At 55.9% G+C, this 19,278-nt stretch overlaps 2 protein-coding genes and 1 long non-coding RNA gene across 17 annotated transcripts in view; 1 reads left to right on the top strand and 2 right to left on the bottom strand.

Annotated features, from left to right (window-relative positions):
- Positions 1-19,278, top strand: part of PPFIBP2 (PPFIB scaffold protein 2) — a 169,894-nt gene that overhangs the window by 141,215 nt on the left and 9,401 nt on the right. For 12 of the 14 annotated variants that reach the window (XM_077866623.1, XM_077866619.1, XM_077866628.1 and 9 more), the window contains 4 exons: positions 513-701; positions 1,841-2,017; positions 4,127-4,192; positions 5,478-7,702. In XM_077866623.1, the coding sequence (XP_077722749.1) occupies positions 513-701; positions 1,841-2,017; positions 4,127-4,192; positions 5,478-5,549 (504 nt within the window). In that variant the 3' untranslated portion in view covers positions 5,550-7,702. Of the gene's footprint in view, positions 1-512; positions 702-1,840; positions 2,560-4,126; positions 4,193-5,477; positions 7,703-19,278 lie in introns of those variants that run through there. The other 2 variants (XM_077866624.1, XM_077866625.1) reach the window with 2 other exon arrangements.
- Positions 8,975-17,785, bottom strand: CYB5R2 (cytochrome b5 reductase 2). 2 transcript variants are annotated; one of them, XM_077866634.1, is made up of 9 exons: positions 17,591-17,748; positions 16,269-16,409; positions 15,922-15,994; positions 13,324-13,430; positions 12,931-13,060; positions 12,252-12,335; positions 11,442-11,527; positions 10,129-10,228; positions 8,975-9,240 (listed from the first exon to the last, which is right to left on the bottom strand). In XM_077866634.1, exons 1-9 carry the CDS (start codon positions 17,609-17,611, stop codon positions 9,068-9,070), a joined length of 915 nt encoding a protein of 304 aa, XP_077722760.1. In that variant the 5' UTR covers positions 17,612-17,748; the 3' UTR covers positions 8,975-9,067. The 2 variants fall into 2 exon arrangements, with proteins under 2 accessions (XP_077722760.1, XP_077722761.1); XM_077866635.1 differs by lacking the exon at positions 16,269-16,409 and having other exon boundaries at positions 17,591-17,785.
- On the bottom strand, positions 14,626-15,899 carry LOC144294734 (uncharacterized). Its single transcript, XR_013362114.1, has 2 exons — positions 15,580-15,899; positions 14,626-15,176 (listed from the first exon to the last, which is right to left on the bottom strand). It is a non-coding gene; the product is annotated as an uncharacterized LOC144294734 (long non-coding RNA).

Below are 19,278 nucleotides of genomic sequence, written 5' to 3'. Positions count from 1 at the left end.
CAAGATGATTTCTGGAAGGACTTCCATAACAACAGATCCAGGGGGTTTCAGGACGAATGGGTTGCATGAGTCCGGCCTTAACACAGCCTCTCCACCTGTACCTGGAGAAATGCAGAGGCTGGGGAAATGAGTGACAGACCACTACAGCGTAACTTTGCACTTGCCACAGTATGGTCGTGATTGTCACTCAGATCTGTCAAGTGGTAAAGTCAGTGGGGAAATGAAGGGACTACTTACGTGTCCTCCAGAGCAGAGCGGACCTGGGAGACAGCCTTATCCAAGAAGCCACTGCCCTCTGCAGATCTATAAAAAGGAAGTTGTTGGTGAACAAATGTGTTAGTGTTTACTCAGAGCCAGGCCTTGTGCCAGGTAAACAGAGGGGAGTGATAGGGCAAGTAGATGAGCTTCAGCCCCTGCTCTGAAGCCCTTCAGCCCATGAGGGCCTATTCCACAGTGTCACCACCTGGAGGCATCTATGGTCATCACTGGGTGGCTCTATGTTTTTTTCTTAGATTCTGGAGCCACGCTTCACCGGGGACACCCTAGCTATGCTTCTCAATATTCCACCACAAAAGACGCTCCTCAGACGCCACCTAACCACCAAATTCAATGCCCTGATTGGTCCTGAGGCTGAACAGGAAAAGCGAGAGAAAATGGCCTCACCCGCTTACACACCCCTGACCACCACAGCCAAAGTCCGGGTGAGTCTCCAGGCCCTTTCTGGGGTGCCCACGGGGGCCTGCCATCCAGCACTCATGTTGTACGGCAGCGGGCCCGGTGGCTGGAGCCGACCTAGCAGGGGCCTGCCTTGAGGCTCATGGATGAGGAGGCTTTCCCAGGTCCTGTCCTGAGAGCTTGGTTAGGCCAGTCCCCTGCCGTACCTGAGTCCAAGGAAGAGAGGACAGCTTTCTTTACCAAGACACCACATCCAGGAAGCATCTAATCCCAGGCAGCCAGGGCATGTCCTCTGCCCCAGTGCCCCCTGGACTCATCTTGCAAGCAGACGAATTCATGGTTCTGAGTTCCCTCCAGCCAGGCTCATCTGTGTGCCGTAGTGCCACAAGGGTCTCTGTCAGAACTGTCCTGCCAACACGGGGAGTGCCGCTGGTGACAACTGGCTCCTTGCGCTATGGAGTTGGCCTGTCTGGGGTTCCCAAGGTCATACGGGCACCAGCACCACTCCCTGGGGCTCCCTGAATCCCACAGAGCCTGTTAGAAGCTGCCTGAGCCACACCGTCCTCAGACCATGTCCTTCTCTGGCTGCACGCCTGCACGTCCACTCTCTGGAGGCCAGGTTGGCCCTGACCCCAGGGGCACAGCGATGCCTAGGCCAAGCTACAGTTCATGCACAGACCTCCTTCCCCAAGGGAGCAGGGCCAAGAGTGTGCCTGGCGGAGGCCAGCAGAGGTAGTACCGTGTGAAGCTAGAGCAAGCCGGAGGGGCCGCCCAGGGCTCTCCATTGTGGCCTCCCCGGGGTGTGAGGCACTGTGAGCAGCTGATGATGCAGCAGCTACGTCAGGCAGGTCCTCCCCCTTGGCACCCTCTAGAAGTTCCTGTAGCCCCCTCCCACCCCTGGGGAAAGTAGAATGTCACTCCTAGGACAGCAGGGCGTGAGTGTCCCATACACAGTCTTGGAGAAGCAAAATCCTCTCTCCTCACTTGAGATTATTTATCTGTTGGCCTATCCGTAGCCAGGAGCTCTATTTTGTTGAGAATTTTTCCAGAAGTAGTTTGCCTCATTCCTTTCCTCCTGGGCCCGCTCTTTGCTATATTGTGAGTCCTGTCTGCCCACTGACCTGATAATCCCCCTTCTCTTAATCTTGTGTTTATTGTGTTTTAGCCAAAGAAATTAGGATTTTCACATTTTGGAAATATAAGAAAAAAGAAGTTCGATGAATCGACGGACTACATTTGCCCCATGGAGCCCAGTGACAGTACTGGTGACAGTCACAGGATCTACGGTGGCTACCGGGGCCTTAGCCCCCTTGATGCCCCTGAACTGGATGGGCTGGACCAGGTGGGACAGATAAGCTGATGGCCTTGTTACCTGTCCTCTGTGCACCCTGAGAGCTTCACAGTAACACCGCGTGTGTCACCATATAGCTGCACCTCACCCCCCGCACCTGTGCATGCCTCACAGAGAACGTTCCAGCTGCTGTGTACCCCCAGCCAGTCTCTCTTTGAACTCTGGGGGGTGGCCAGGGTATGGAGTTGCTAAGGGGCCGGCTTTGGGGACTGTTGCCAAAGGTGGACTCGGGAGGACTTTCACAGAGATGCTTGTGTATTTGTAGTCATTCTTAGTGGCCACCGTCAGCACCAATCCAGCATGAAGCTGGACACGGGTCCAGAGGTCATGGACGATCCCAAGAGGCTCGGCTCTCGGGGCCCCCGGCTGTGCTTCCATCGAGGGGCACCCTCAAATGCCTCAGGCCTGTGGCCGAGATCCAGGGGATGGCGGCAGGGATTTCTGCCTCAGTGACAGCATAACTGTGTTGTGCCTTACCGCGGAGGTGCTTGCTTCTTTCTGGGAATAAAGATGATATTTATGTAGGAAGCAAACAGTTCTGCTTGTCTTGACCTCGCCAGGGGAACAGAGCTGGGCACGGCTGGAGACAGAGTCCCGTGGGTGGCCCAGCATGATGGCTGGTGGCGCTCAACCGGGCCTTGGCCACGTGCACACTCAGCATTTGCAAGTGTCGTGGATGAGGGGGCGGGGGCCGAGGGACCCCCATACCCTGTTCACTCCAGGCTCCACCTCCCTCTGTGCTCAGTGACTCTAGGGCACATCTGTCGCGCAGACCCCAAAGCTGGTGTCCATTTCGGCGGCATGAGCCACCTAGGGGGTAGAGGGGGAGACAAAAAAGCCGCCTTGTGGAAATAGCCTCTGTTCTTTTGTGTGGTTTGTAAGCTTCTCTGTTATTGACCTGGCTGGGCCCCTAACTGCTGCAGGGGTTGGCCTGTTGGCAGAACAGGAACTGCCCTGGCCTCCCGATTTAGAGGCTGGCTAACTGATAATGGCTCTTCCAGATGGGCCTTGTCTGGACGAGGACTGAGGGAGAGACACATCCTGCCAGTCTGGGTTCCTGCTCAGGAGATTCCAGGTTGCCCAGGGCAGGTTTTGGCACTGCCGGGTCCCCTGGGCCCCATCGGAACTGTCTGGTGGCAGGGGCAGGGCTTGGTGGCCCCATCGAGGGCACTCTAAATCTGTCCCAGATGGAGACAAGGCTGAGATTTGCTTCTTAAACTATCAGCAGCCCCAGGGATGGGCGATGACCTCCTGGCCCCGCTGAAGTCAACCACTGAGAACTGGATGGGCTCTCCAGCTGGCACAGCTGGTGCTTGATCCCAGTGCCCGGGACACTGAATGGCAGGTGCTCCTCAGGGCTGGTAGCTGGGTGTCACTGCTGTTGAGCCCCAGGGTAGGCTCTGTCCCTCATTTCCTACAATGTCCTGGGAAGAGTGTCTCTGCATGCACCTGTTTGCAAACCCTGCATGGGATTATGTCACTAAATCTCTGTGCAGCCTCAAGCGAGGCCTGTCACCCTTCGTGGGCCTCAATTTTTCCACCTGGAAAATGAGAGATTATACTTGAAGCCCTCGGAGGACGCTTCTAAATCTCCAATGTCTACGTAGGCTTAGGGAAGAGGGAGTGGACCAGCATTACCTGAGGAGTAGGAGGGGAGGCAAGGGAGGCTCCTAGCAGGGAGGAAGCTCTGTGAGCATCTCCCTAAGGATGCCCACCCATACCGGTACTGGGGCATGGGCACATGGGGTCCTGCTGTCGCTGGGAATGGTCAGTGTATTCAGCATCCTGAGGCCTTCCTTCCCACTGTTTTTTGCTCCTGGAAATAGCTGGAGCGCCAAGCACGTGTGGAAAGGCTGCTTCTGACAGGCCGTGTCTGTCCTTCTCCTGTGCACCCTCTGTGTCAGTGCCAGGGTGGGCCTCAGGATACTGGAAGCTCCGCCCTTCCCCAAGACAGAAACAGCATGTGCTCTGCCCACCTGTCACTCCTCAGGGCCTGGCACCCCGCTCTCACCCACTCCCCCAGGACAGGACTTGCATGCCATCCCTGTGAATCACAAGCTGACTCCATGTGTGCTGACCAGGCTGCTGCCCGTTTTACAGATGGCACCTTCGGAAGGCACCGTGACGCAGATAGGGCTCCTCTCCCAAGACATTCACCGCCTCACGGTAGGATTCTGACCCTCTCTTCACAGTAGACCAGGTGCCAGGGTGACCCCATGAGTCTGGTGTAGTGGTGCCCAAGGCCTGAGATACCCTCCGCCTTCCCCCAGTCCCAAACCTGTGTCATCAGTGCCTCTGCTAGGAATTTGATGGGTGGTGCTGGGCCCTGTGGCCTGAGCTGGAACCAGCTCTGAAGTGGAAAGCCTCCCAGAGGCTGGCCTGCTGTGCTGCTGAGCCTTGAGCTGGGCCTTGAGCTGCTAGGAGCAGTGAGAAAGAAGGGTCATGGGCCTTGCGCTGAACCCAGCTGAAGCATGCCAGGTCTCAGTCCTCTCCAGGTTCAGGGCTGCAGAGGAAAGCAAGATGCTTGGCAGTTCTGGGTCACCTGCCTGGTGTAGCCCAGTGCCCGGGCCTCCTCTCTGGCCTGGTGGACACTGCTCCGGCCTCTCTGCCCATGAGACACATGTAGTTTATGCCACGCCTCTGGCCTCATGGATCTCACGGGCACATGGATGCATCTGGTGTGCCTCGTAAGGAGGCGGAATGGTGTCGGTGAAAGAAGCCTCTTTGGAGTAAGGCCAGCATGGTTCAAGCTCCTGCTCTGCCTCTTACTAACTCTGGGACGTCAGGCAAGTCACTCTCTCTCCCAGCCCCGGCTTAGTTATCTGTAAAGTGAGGCTAATAGTAGGCTCCTGGCAAGGCTTACAGACCGACAACGGCCGGGAGTAAAAGACCAGCCACAGAGTAGATTCCCATTATTGAGGCCCTGTACCTCCCGATGCCTATTAGGTCCTTGACAGTCCTTGACGGTCCCACCACTGAGCCCACTGGCTGTAGCATCTGCCCATGTTGTGGCCTCTGTCACCATCCTTCGCTCACTGATCTCGGCACATTAAGAAGGCTGTATCCAAGGACAAGATAGAAGCGTGTGTAGAGGGGGGTGGGGGGACAGTAGACTCCCTGAATGGAAATGGGATTTTTATTCAACTGGTTTTTCTTTTTTTCTTGGCTCACCTACTGAAGTGAAGGCACCCTACCTTGCCCTCATCACCACTAGTAGGCTTTGGGTGGTCTTCAAACAGCAACTTCACCTCTAAGGAGGCGTGAGCAGTGTATTGCCTTGATAGTGCAGTCTATTCTGGTTTCGTCCGTGGGGTCCCTGATACCCCATGAACTTGGAGGGTGCCGGCGTCAGACGGGACCACACCCAGGGTCCACTGCTTCCCACGTAGCTGCCACAGGGCAGCCTTGACCAAAACCCTGTCCCACTGCCCCTTGGGCTGTGTCCTTTCAGACCCTGCTGAGCCAGGACCAGCTGCTGAACGACTCTCGCCTGGCCGCGCCCAGCTCGGAGGACTGGAGATGACTTTCTTCATGGCCGAGAGCCCAGAGAGGCACACGCGGGGGCCCCGAGTCTCGGCGTCAAGGGGGAGCAGGCCCAGCCACCTGCAGGCCCAGACGGGCTGGCAGGACATCCCAGACGGGGCGCTGCCGGGAGCGCGGAGAGCGGTGGACAGACGCCGGGAGGTGGCCCCAGGGGCCCCGTGTTTTCACCCGTGCTGTGCTGAGGGACGCAGCTTTTTACCTTTTGTACTTTTATACGTGGGCTGCACCCCACTTCTGGCGGGGGGGGCGGTGAGACGTCGGCACAGACTGCATGGCTCCTGCTCTTCCTGGTGACATTTGGGAGGTTCTTACGCCAAAGGGGAAGGGCAAGGAGTTCATAAAAGCTCTGCTGGGAGAAAATTCTGAAAAAAACTGTTGGGCAGTCCCGGGGCGGCTGCGCGGGCTGCAGGATGGGTGCGCTCCGGGGCTGCGGCCACCCAGTAGGCCGGGGGCACCTCCGTTCACAGGACCCTGGCCCGGGGTCGGGTCTGGGTGAGCCCCGGGAAGGAGCAGGGCCCCTCTGCCCTCGGCCCTGACCGTCCGCGTCCTACCCTCCTGTGCACCGGGGTGTCAGGTTGTCAGTGCTGCTGGGCCTCCTCAGTTGGGGGCAGGGGCGGGTACCCCCTGGGCACCCCCACCCTGCACACTGCAGCGCGGGCTCCGCAGAGCAGTTGTCTGGTCAAACAGCTCCCCCCAGTGGATGAGCCAATGTTTCCACCACAGCTGGCCAACACACAGCAGCCTGGGGGGGGGGGGGTCCCCTACCTCAGGGAGAGGCCCAGTGCCCCAAGCCATACCGACCCTCCCATTCTCCCCCTCGTGGGGCTGTCACAGCTCACAGCTCGGGCCTCCTCTCTCCTCTGCTCCCCAAAGCTGGTTCCTGCTTGCTCCACCACGTCCCCAGCTGCTCCCCTCTGTCCCAGAGTGGCCTTTCCAAAGCACTGCTTTAATCCCGTTACCTTTCTGCTAAGAACTCAGTTCCAGAATCCAGAGAGAACTTTTCAAGAGCCTTAGCTGCACCCACGGCCCTTCTGAATCTTCAGCCTCACGAACCCCCTCTGTAGCCTGTGTGCCCACCTCCTCCTCACTGTAGCAGGTCTTTGCCCCCTTGGTCCCCCCTTCACAAGGCCAAGTTCTGCCTGTCAAGGCCCAGCAAGACCCCGCTTCCTTCAGGAAGCCCTCGCTGATGCGTTGGTTGGAGGTCCCTGGGCCCCGCTGCGCTGTCTGCCCTTCAGCCCAGCCCCCCCCCAGGACCCCCTGAAGTAGTGTGCCTTTCTCCCTTCGCACAGCCACACTCAGCACGCACGCACCGAGCACCTGCTGTGGGCACACTCCCGTACAGCCCGGAGTCAGAACAAACCCTGGTCCTCGAGCTGCCCAGGCACTCCATGCTGCCACGCTCCCCATCCCCTCGCCCCTCCGTGTGTGCAGGCTAAGCGTGTTCCATGCTGGGCCAAGCAGAGCTGGAGATACAGGCATGAGTGTCAAGGTCCTTGTCAGAGGGCGCTGCCAAGGGGTCGGGGGTACACCTCTGTTTCAAACAAGTGTGCGCTGAAAGTTACAGATGCTCCGACAGAAACTAGTTGTCATTTTTAATGGCGAGCTGGGGCAGGGGACAGGGAAGGCTTCCAGGAAGAGGGGCTACTTGGTTTTCAGCGATGAATCTGGTTCCCCAAGTACACCAGAGCAGGAAAAGGTGCTCCAGGCAAATGGCCTTGGAACATCCCAGTACATCCTAGCAAGTGCCCAAAGTTGCTAAGACTAGAGCAGAGTTTCCCAGCCTCTGCACCATTGTCACTTAGGGCTGGGTAATTTGTTGTGATGGCACCTGTCTGGTGTATTGTAGGATGGTGAGCAGCACCCTCTACTCCCTAGACCCCAGCAACACCCCTCCTCTGGTTCTGATAAAAATGTCTCCAGATTTTGCCAAATGTTCCCTGGGGGACAAAACTGCCCCTCATTGAGAACTACTGGGGCCACAAAATGGGGTAAAAGTGGGAAGCCCAGGGAAGGAAAAACCTGGTGATGTCAAGCTGGAGTCAGATCAGGACAGGCCCTGTGAGCCAGGTCCCTGTGAGGACATGGGTGGCCAGGTGGGAGCTCATGAAAGCAGGGGACAACGCAGGGTAAAATCTGTGTTAGAGAAAAACATGAGGGTGGGCTCTTACTCCTCATACTGTGCCCAGTGGAGTATCTTTCCCCAAGCAGGGCCTTGCTGAGGGTGCACTGAATACACAGATGGGTAAAGGCTTGCAGCCTCTCACACCCATGCCCCCCTTCCTGCTGCACCCCATGCTCCCTCTGTGAGACCACCCATAGGCAGGGCACAGCTGCACTCAAATGAGTTCTCTAGAGCTGGCTCACCCTCTTCTGTGCCCCTCACACATGCACGTGCACACATGCACACACCCAGTGACACCCACTGCAGCAACAATACTACAATACCAGTTATTGCGGAAAGGGAATGACTTGGAATTAAATGCCCAGGTCTGAACCCAGTTTCTCCACCTTCTGTTGGAATGACCTGGGGACAATAACTTCGTCTTAGAGCCTCTCCTCAGCTGTAACTTGGAGAACAAAATCCCCATGGAATCTCTGGCTTGTTATGAGAACGATAGGAACTAAAGTGCAGGAAGCGTTTACCTGCTCGCAGGTAACGGAGCAGCGCGTCAGCCTGGCAGCGGACAGCCAAGGACGTGGTGGTCATTGTATCGCTTGGGTTTAGCAATGGGAAGGATTGCGGGAATAACTCCTGGAGCCTAGTCTCATTTGCAGGTTCAGATGCTTCTGTGCTAACCACCACCCGCTGCCAGATCAGAACAGGACTTGGCATTCAGAAGCTGCTAAGAAACCCAGGGCCCTTGCTTCCCTCTGTTGTGCAAAGCACAGGGAGTCCAGCACGGCTGGAGCCCGCCCGCCCTGTGGATTCACGATGGCCCTAATGTCTTTTAACACCATTCCCATTTCAAGGGTCTCCTACAAAAGAAGGAAGAGTGCACATGGAGGGTGCCCGGCCCTCTGGTAGGTCTGACTTTAGAACACTCTGGAGAGGGGAGAGTTGAAGAGAGTTACTGGGAGTTGATATGACCACACTTGGGTTCTTCTGGAATTTTCTGGTTTTGCCAGTTCTGATCTCCCTGGGACACACAGAAGGCTGTTCCCATGTAGGGCTGGCCAAGGCCCTCCAACTGCCTAGCTGGACCCCCACAGAGCCACATGTCCTGAGCTATGTGCTTTGTCCTGAAGTTGATTTCATTACACTTTGGGGAAAGACACTGAAATGGAATTCCTTCAAGCCTCCCAAGCTAGGAGGCCTCTGAAAGCAGTCTGCTTCCAGCCCCTTGAACTCTGCTTAGGCCCACGCCCAAGAGAGGAGCCATGTGCCCCCGGTGCATTACAAGGCACTTGTGAACACATCCCTGTTTAATGCTGTGAGGCGGGACTCACTCTGAAATAGATGAAAGGGACCAGGCAAATTTGCTTGGAGCAAGGAAGGTATTAGTAAGTGAAAATCATCTCCTTGGTATAACCCAGTTTCTCCAGGTTAGGATGAGCAGCTGTCTGGATCAGGGGCATTGGGCCACACACCAGGATGAGCGTGGACTGCCCCGGAGGAGGGAGGTGCTCCTTGATCATGTTGGCGGTGATGTAGCCTGAGCTGTACTTCCAGCCTGAGAGTAAGCAGTAGTAGAAAAAAGCCGTGAGGGTGCCAGGTGAAGCCCCTGACCCCAAGCCTCCTGCCGCCCCCCTCCTAAAGAGGCAAGGCTGCTCTCCAACACTCAGAAGTCTACACTGTTGTTCTCTGCAGAAGCGGGGAAGTTGAAGACGCGGGAGGGCCCAGGAAGCTGTCTTCACTATGGACCCCAAACCCCACGCTCACTCTGGGACTCTGAGGCCCCCAGGTGGTGTCTGATGCACCAAGCATGGTCAGGGATGGAGGACACTACAGTGAGGTGCAGTGTGAATCAAGACCTTGAGTTGGGACTGTGCCTGGTGGAGCAGGCCTCGGGGCTTGTGGCTTAACCAAGAGGGGGGCACCCTCTTCTGGGCAGTGAGCTATGTGACAAGGCTGGCACAGCTCACGAGGTAGGAGGGGCAGCCATGGAAGGCACAGGGCATGGGTGGCAGCTGGGTGCTGGCTAGGGTTGTAGCAGTGGGCTGGAGCTCATCATATGAGGACTGCTGTCCAGAAGAGGCTGGGTGGTAAGGGGGCATGGGGTCCATGGCCATATTAGATGCAGGGAATGTGAATTCTCTGGGATGCCATGTCGAGTGTAGCATGGAGTCCTCAGTGTCCCTCGAGAACCTCCCGAGGTTCAATGTGCATATGGAGTGTTGCTGAGCTATCACACGCCTGCCCTTGATGGCCCTTACAAACAGGTTGTTCCAAATCCTCTCTCCCTCAAGTTCCCTCCATTTCCTGTGCGGAGACAGAGCTGAAGGTCTCAGCTCCCCCTCCCTCCCAGCACAGTCCTAAGAAGCAAACAAACCCAGGGACTACTTCCTGAGGTGGGTCAAGGGTTGGAGCTAAACCACAATGGGGACAACAGGGAGCATACCAACAGGAGGCCTGTCCAGGGTGTACCACAGGTCAAACTGGTCCGGGTGAGTTCTGGCAACTTCTTCAAGCTCCCGTCTCACCAAGATATCCTCCTCTGTCTAGAAAAGAAGCCCCATGAGCAAAGCCTCACCAGGGCTGGACCGCTTGTTCCCCACACTGGGCACCTGGGCCAGCCCATTTCTGCCCAAGCTGCCCCCACTCAGTGGGAGTGCTCTCACCCCACCCAGAACTTCTGGGGCAAAGGTTCTGTGGCAGCTCCTGCACCACCAGCCCTCTTTCCTGTGGGTGGAGGAGGTGGAACCTCCCGCAGAGGCGATGACTGCCTTCCAGCTGGAAGACCAAGCAGGGCGGCCTCACTCAAGGTTCCCAGCACCCCACCACCCCATCTACACTGAGCACCAGGTATGGCCACCCAGCTGGAACTCAGATGGAATCAGCCTTGTGTGCGCCCGGGATCTTCTGTGAAAAGTGCAAGCGGTAAAGGCAGTAACATATGAGGTACCACCTAACGTAACAGCACTGGAGAGCTAAAGCAGAGGAACACAAAGGTTGGAGCTTCATTTGGGAAACGGGAGCAAAAACCAAAGAAACTTCTCAGGAGCTCAGAGGTACTGCACAGAGGACCTGGATCTTAAAACTCTTCACGATTCTTAATGCCAGCAATTCCACTTCTGGGATTCTACTTAAGAAAATAACCTAAAAGGCAACAGGCCTAGGCAATATCATTCATTTGGTCCTTTACAACTGTGAAAACTGGAAAAAAAAAATGTGAATGCAGAAGTTAGAGTAAATTATGGTACAACTTGATACAGACAAAAATAGAGTTTTGATGGGAAGAAAACGCTTGTGTGGTAATACTGAGTGAAAAACCAAAGCAATATATAACTAATTGTAACTATATGGCACGTATAAAGAAAAGACAGAAAAGATGTCGAATATTTATATACTTCCGTATTTCCTGAAATTTCTACTGCAGGCATCTATGATGTTATACGCAGAAAAACAGAACTACACATTAAGAAAGGAAGGACAGCTTAGTTCATAGGGGGGTGGGGCAGACAGTTAAAAAAATAAATGAGAAATCAGGCCTGGACTTAAAAAAAAAAAGAAAAAGCCAAAAACAAGTGGGAAACCAGGCATAGACTCCTTCACTCCTTCACAGCCACCCCTGGCCGAGCCCGCAAAGCACCCCTGTGGCTACAGACACCCCAGCAGCTAGAGCTCAAGCAGGGGAAGGACAAATGCAAGGTGCCACTCAGCAAACATTCCAGCCTACCGCTCCGAGCTTGGGTTCCCCTGGGCAGAACTGACCTGGTTGGCAAAGATGAGGGACATCCTGGTCCTGTCGTTGGGGTTCTTGGTGATGTGGCGAATGAGCTGCAGCATGGGCGTGATCCCTGGAACAGCAGCAGGCAGGACACAGCTAGGGGCTCTCCCCCATCTCCGATGCCCACAAACCCTGGCCTGCAGGCCCTTAACAGCTTCCTTAGCTCCAATCCTACTTTTCTCGTGCCTGCCCCCAAAGCTCAAAGTGGAAAACTGCCCTGCATTTTGGTTTTCCCTTCTAACACAACAGTAAGTCCAAAGCCCTTTCTCGTGTTCACGTGGCAAGATGGAAGGAGCACTGGCTCTGAACTGGCTGCGTTTCACACCCAGCCTCCCCACTTGCCATCTGAGCAGGGTGAGTGCAGTGCCTGTCTGAGCTCTTTAGTGTCCATGTTTGTACAACAGAATTAACGACAAGTAAATGTGGTTGTTTTTAAAGCGCCTATTATGGTGCCTGGCACGTTGTAGGCATCCGTACACATTGGTTCTATTCTCTCAGATATTTATTTTCAAGGGATGAGGAGTATCAGGCTTGACCTGGATCCAAGAGCCCTTGGGGGACCATGTTTGGGCCTATTTGGCTCGATCCCCAGACTCCTCCATGTTCCCCGGCCTGACTTCCTGGGCTAGCCACCCTGTTGGGTCAGGGGAGCAGGGCACGTGGGGTCAGTTTCCAGGCCTGTCATCAACCCTGCACCCGCATCTAAAACAGCCATGGAAGGATCTCCTCTAGGATCAAATGACTCCAAAGTTCCAAAGGCCCACCCTGTGGACAAAGCCCCAGAAGCCTCTTACCTGTGCCCCCAGCAATCATTCCCAGGTGACTGACCAGCTTCTTTTCAGGCTCACTTGTTTTGTATGGCTTGATTGAAAAGTTCCCTGGAAACAAAGAGGACCCCTCTGACTTCTGGAGCTCTTGCCTGAGAACTTGCCAAAGATCACTGGCTCTTCTTGGGACTCCCCTGTGGAAAGTCCACTCGAGGAAGTGGCCACACCATTCTCAACCAGAGAAGCGAGTCAAGGTGGCCCCTCCACCAGCCCCACTGCCCTGGTGCATGAAGTGGAAATAGGCCCTGGGCTTCCTTGAGGACTCACTGAGCCTCTTCTTCGGAGGGAGGAGGGAGGCCTCACACAGCACTCTGCCACCGCAGTGAGTGAGCGAGTCAGTGGTGATGTGTGCATAAATAAACGAGTGTGGATGTCATCCATCCATCCACTGTGCAGCATCAGGAGGCACCTTTTATGTATCGGGCATCGTGCTGGAGATCCAGTCTCCATGAGGAAACACCCCAGCACTCCCCTGCCTTAATGAAGCTACAATCTCATCAAGTGTGTGTGCTATGAGTGAACCTATGAAGACTTAAGGACAAGTCCACAGGACCCAACCCTGAGAAGTTTTCTACAACAATGGAACAACCACAGGAATCTTCTTCCTTCCAGCGGGAGGCCCGGTGTGATACTCCCACCCCCCTACCTGGCCCATTATAGAAGAGGCGACCAGTTGGCCCTCGAAAAAGGATGGTGTCCCCGATTTTCATGTTCTCCAAGTACTGAGTCATCTTCCCCCCTTCTGGATAATTGGGGTGCACATTTTTGAAGTAGACCTGAAAAATAAGGCAGCCTGATTTTTATACCGTCAGACCTGAGACCACAGCTGCATACAATTCAAAATTCCATTTGCCACTGGAGAAAATCCTTGGCATTCACAGTTGCTCTAAGCACCCCTGAAGACTTCACCAAGTCATCAGCTGCACAGTTAAATGACCCTTCTGGAAAGCCCTTCCCAGGGTATGTGTCCCTTCTCCACCCTACCACCTTTAATAGGTGTGTGAGGGTGAAGCAGCTGGACAGGGTGGGCCCCACTTACCTTTATAATCAAGTCCACAAAGCCTCGGTCATCATCACTGGACACAGGCGTGTAAGCCCTGACCACCATAACGCCATCAATTTTGGCCAAGAGATGGACATAGTTACCTACGGAAAAGGCCTCCAATGTTAAATCTGAGCACAGCTAGCCTCAACAGGACCCGGGGTTCCCATAAAGGACTGAGCTTCAGGGAGGTGAACACACAGTCTGGCAGGGTGCCCAGGAGCAGGGCCAACCAGGGAGGGGCCTCAAACCAGGACGCCTGGGTCCTAGGCATGCTCTTGTCACGCTGCATACTACCCTGGGCAAGTCACTTGACCCCTCTGGGTGGGTGGCGATGACATGCCTGCCCTGCCTCCATCCCAGTGGAGCTGTGAGCTTCACGTGCATGCTTACTGTGTCAAGGGACTCTCCAGAACAGGAAGAGCTTGGTAATGTTGGAGGCTGAGTATCAGAAGTAACAGAAAGGTGTATTTCCCTTTTAGAGCAAAATATGTTGCCTTCACAAAATCATTTCTTCCTGAGCTGGGTGGATCACTGCGGTCTGTGAACGAATCACGGCCCCCCCTGTCTGCCTCGTGCTGCCCAGCACAGGGCCAGCCTAGGCTCACAGGCACGCTGGGCCCAGGACTTGGACACCACAGACCAGGAGTTCTACTGTGAGTACTGTGTCTTCCGGGCCTATGGCTCTGCTTGGGGGGCAGCAGTAAAGTTTTGAGCCACGGAATTCTGCTCCTCCGGCGTGGAACCAAATGGACCAGGGATGGCCACACAGCCGTGGATCATGTCACTACACCCCAGTGCCCCAGGATGGGCGGGGCCGCTCAGGTCGCTGCTGGATCTGAAGTGGGACACTTCGGTGACCACAGCAAAGAGTGGAGCGGGCAGGAGTGCCAGCAAGAGCTGCCAGGAGACAGAGGCAAGACGAAGCTCTGTGCCATCAGAGGGAGTAGAAACTGATGCGGGAAAGATGGGACATGCAGCTGGAAAGGGAGACGGGGGAGAGAGAGAGAAGGAGAAGGGGGAGAGGAGCTGCTTGGGAGTGTAAGCCCTGGGAGTCCCTGCCGCCGTCTCTGAGGAGGCCCTGAAGCCTGAGCTACAAATGCTCCAGGTTAAGAAGGGCCAGGACTTGGGCACCTGGGTGGCTCAGCGGTTGAGCGTCTGCCTTTGGCTCAGGGTGTGATTCCGGGGTCCTGGGATCCAGTCCCGCATCAGGCTCCCTGCGGGGAGCCTGCTTCTCCCTCTGCCTCTCTGTCTCTGTGTCTCCCATGAATAAATAAAATCTTTTTTAAAAAAAAAAAAAAAAAAAAAAAAGAACAGGCCCTATACCAGAATTAAGCTGAAGGAAAGAGAAGAAAGGACAGGCCCAGCGACTCTGGCTGTGGCCTGGCTGTGCATCCAGAACAGGCAGAAATAAATGCCTGAGGCAGCTTCCTCCTGAGAACAAAGGTGAACCTGGAGACCTCAGAAAGGCTCTTTCAGATGCAGCCAACCTGGGCGCAGTTTCCGAGAAAATGGGGCTGCCCTAGTGGGCCCCATATCCCACCTACTTCATTTCAGCTGAGCTGGGAAGCTCTTGTAGCAGACTCTCCGAGAAGCCTCTGAACTGCCTCTGCACCACCTACACCAGGGTGAAGGAGGGCGTGAGTGACAGCAGATTCTAAGAAATTCTATTTCTCATTGTCTTTCATTCGTTTAGCCTTCCGGGCAAGAGGACTGACCTCACAGGCCAGGCAGAGGGCTGGAAGGCAGGCTGACACCGAGCTCTCATGAACGGAGACAGAGAAAGCAGGAGGCTCAGGGGCCAGGTGGGTAATTTCATGACCTGACAGGAGAAGTCAAGGTCCTGCGTCCTACACACACAGGACAAGTAGGTCATGGATTAGGGTCTCCACCAGGCTGGCAAGCAGCACTGACAGTCTGTACAGAGCTCTGAATCCCCAGGCTGTGGACCCAGCAGAGGTTTTCCACTTTCCTAAGGGGGACTTGGGCATCTGGTGGTGTCACAGACTAGAAGTGGGATAACTCAGAGTCTAGGACCGCTAGGACTGGTTATTCACAATGGTCCCTCCTTGTGTGGGTCTGAGGTCCCTGCTGAAAAGACATACCATGCAAGGAAGAAAACACCTGACTCCCTCCTGCCTCCCCACACATTTTGGGCCTTTCTCCCACCTATAGGTGACATGAGCTCCTTCCATCCCCCACACGTACAGCACTTTGCACTTTCTCAGTTTTCACATCCATCAGTCACTTTACCTTCACAACCCAAGAAGCAGGCAGGCCTGGAAAACCTCATTTCATAGGTCAAGGCTCAGAGAGGTTGAAGGACTGGCCTAAGGTTGCCCAGAAGGAGCCTGTGATGAGATATTAGACCTTCTGATTCTAGATTCACTTCTTTTCCATGCTCACTTGAGACATCACTTCTGTGTCAGCCCAAATCAAACAATGAGAAAGGAAATGGACAGTCCCCAAGCCCATTTCCCTACATCTCTGAGCTCACCTATCTTAGGAAAGGTATCAGGGCAACCTCCACACCCCAGCCGAGTTGTGGAGTGCCTGCAAGGCCCAGTCCTGGTGATAACCCGAAATTCCACTCACCTATAGGAAGCCCCAAGACATGGTCTGATGAGGGCAGCCCAAAACGGAACCTCCAGGTGTTGTGGCTGATTTGCTATAAAACAGAAAACAAAGCTGGCTCTGTCAGCTTTACAAAAGCCTTTCTGGGCAACTCAGATGCCTGGGAAAGGAGCTCTACTTTGTAGTCTCCCAGCACACACACACGCACACACACACACACACACACACACACATGCAGTGCGAGGCAAACTGGAGGGCATGAAAGGCCTGTCCCACTGCTCTGTCTTCCCAGCCAGCACATTCCCCACCACTCTTGTCCTCTTCTGTCTCACAGGCCGACAGTGGAGGGGCTGGGCTGACTCCATTACCTCCTTCTCAATCAAGGGCAGCAGGTACTTGGCTTCAGAGTCCTGTAAGGTGATCTGTTTCCTCCTTGAGTTCATGTTCCTCAGAGCCAACAGGACCACTGTGACCCCAATGACAGTGATGGCAAGGAGCAAGGATGGGTCCTAGCCAGACACAATGTGAGCAGGGCACTTCAGGTCCCGGGCAGGACAGTGCTCAGGCACAGCAACGCCCTCCCCCAAGGGCACAGAAGCTGGGCTGTGCCCAGAAAAAAAAAAAAAAAAAAAAACCAGACAGAGGGAAAGGTAATAAAACAGAACGCAGGGCGCCTGGTTGCCTCCAGACGGCTGGGCGCAGGTCACGATCTCAGGGTCCTGGGATCCAGCACGGCTCCCTGCTCAGCCTGCTTCTCCGCCCTCCCCATCCCCATGCACTCTCTGTCTCAAATAAATAAAATCTTAAAAGAAAAGCAGAATGCAAGCTGAGCCTATGGTGGACCTGGAGGGTAAAGAGTAATCAGCTGCAAATCAGACAAGGCCAGGCCGAATTAATGTCACCAGGCCCTTCCTATTCATCGGAATAGGCTGATTCCGATGGTATATCCAAGGGTGCAAGTGTGCAAGTCCTGGGAGTCCCCTCCTTGAGGTGATGGCATTCCTTTTTTCTTTTTTTCCCTTTCTTTCTTCCTTCTTTTTTTTTTTTTTTTTTTTTTTTTTTTTTTTTTTTTTTTTGAGAGAGAGGGAGATCGAGGTGGGGGGCGGGGAATGACAGGGAGAGAGAATTCTAAGCAGACCCCACTGCCCAGCACCTTAGTCTGATGTGGGGCTCTGTCTCAGGACCCTGGGATCATGACTTGAGCCGAAATCAAGAGTGGGAAGCTTGACCCAATGAGCTACTCAGGCACCCCGGATGGCACTACTTCTAACGCACAATCTAAAACGAATGTCCCAGCCCCCCAAGACAAAACTAATGAGGGGGATAGGCGCTGAGCCCTCCAGCAGGTGGTTGCTGCTGAGAGCTAGGTAGAGGCCGGGGCTCACTACCCCGCTACTCCCCCGACCAGGCTCGGGCGGGCTTGGGCTGCGGTGAGTACCTCCGACTTGGGGGTGCTCCGTTACCTTAGCGCCTCCCGACACACCAGCACCCTCCGGGGCAGGCGAAGGAGGCCCCGACGCTCACCTGCAGCCCCTCAGGCAGGCTCTCGGCCCCGCCCGCCGTCGGACCCCAGCGGGCCCTGTTGTGGCCCCAGAAGGACCGCGGCGCCCGGCTCCCCGCCCCGCCCCGGCCCGCCCCGCCGGCCCTCGCCCTCGCCCTCGCCCTCGCCCGCCGCGCCCCGGGCACCCACCCGGAGGGAGACGCCGAACATGTCGTAGTGCGGCCGCCTGCTGGGCCGCGGCGCGTCGGGGCGAACGGGGCGCGCCCGCCGCTCCCCTGGCGGACCGGGAAGGCCTGGCCCACGCGCGGGCCGACGCCGGCAGAGGCGCTCCGCGGGCAACGCGCTCCCGGCCGCTCCCGCGCAACCCCCGTGACCCCTCCTCGCGCCCCGCGCTCCGCACAGCCCCGGCGCCCTTCTGCGCACCCCCCGTAACCCCTCCTCGCGCCCCGCAGCCCGCACAGCCCCCGCCCCCCTCTGCGCACCCCCCGTGACCCCCCCGCGGCCCGCGCCCCCCACAGCCCGCGTCCCCTCCGTGCACCCCCGTAACCCCGCCCCGCGCCCCGCCCCGCGCCCCGCGCCCCGCGCACACCCCGCCCCCCCGCCGGCCCCGCAGAGCAGAGCTCTCCGCCCGCGCCGCTCTGCGCGTGACCCGGGGTGCCTGGGCGCCGGGTCGCAGCGGCCGTCGGGCGGGTGTTCGTGCGTCTCCATCCTGCCCCTCCCAGCGCTCTCTGAGCCGCCGACCGAGAGCTTCCTCTGCGCCTGGTCCGGCCTGTGCCCAGGAGGGGGGGGGGCGCCCCGGTGGGAGGAAGGGGATGCTGGTGAGGGAGCGGGCGGCCCCGCCGGCTCGGAGAGCACGTGAGGCCTTCGTTCGACCGCACGGTGAGCCCCTCCGGGGCCTGGCCCAGCGCGGGGTGCTTGCCCGGCGGGTGTGGAGGAGTTAGTCCTTGTTCAAAGCGCCCATCGAGCTGCTGGGAGAGAGAGATGACGAGTACCCAACACCGGACCCGCAGGAGGCTGAATGCCAGGCATAGACGGTTATGGGGGCTCATCGCAGCACGTGTCAGAACCCGGTACGCCCCTCCATGGGTACTCCCCGTGCTGGTGGCTAAGGTAGATCCCTGCCTGCCGGGCCTGAGGGAAACAGAGAAGCCAAGAAATGGATTCCCGCCCCCGAACACACGCCAGCACAGGCGCCTACTTAGTGGACACCTCCCTTTTATTGTAAGATATCGTCATTATTGACAATCTAATAAGCGTTCAGTGATGGCTTGTGAACCTAATAGCTGAGAAGTTTGAACATCCTTCGTATGTGTATTTCCCATGGTGCTTTTTTTTTTTTCCTGAAAAAAAATACCTGCTCATGACTTTTGGCCGTTTTTCTCTTGGGTTGTCTTTCCTTACTAATTTTTAGGGGTCTTTTATATATCAGACACCACTTCTTTGTCAGTTATATCAGTTACAAATATTTTCTCCTGGTATGCAACCTTCTCCCCTCCCTCCCTTCCTTCCTTTTTCTCCCTGCTTTCCTTCCTCCCTCCCCTTCTGTCTGTCTTTTGATGAATTGCAGGGGTTTTTTTCTTAAAAAGATTATTTATTTATGAGAGACATAGAGACATAGGCAGAGGGAGAAGCAGGCTCCCTGCAGGGAGCCCCATGCGGGACTCCATCCCAGGACCCCAGGATCAGGACCTGAGCCAAAGGCAGACGCTCAACCACTGAGCCACCCAGGTGCCCCTGAATTTGTAATTTCAATGTAGTCAAATACATCAATCTCCACAATCTTTTGCCTTTATGGTTAGTGCTTTGTGTGGCTTGTCTAGTCCTATGCAAGATCATAAAGATACTATTTTTTCTGACAAGACTTAAAAGTTTTTCCT

Source organism: Canis aureus, chromosome 23, assembly GCF_053574225.1.
Source record: "Canis aureus isolate CA01 chromosome 23, VMU_Caureus_v.1.0, whole genome shotgun sequence".
Taxonomy (NCBI): domain Eukaryota; kingdom Metazoa; phylum Chordata; class Mammalia; order Carnivora; family Canidae; genus Canis; species Canis aureus.
The sequence above is the reverse complement of the archived record's forward strand: the minus strand, read 5'-3'. Positions and strand labels throughout refer to the sequence as shown.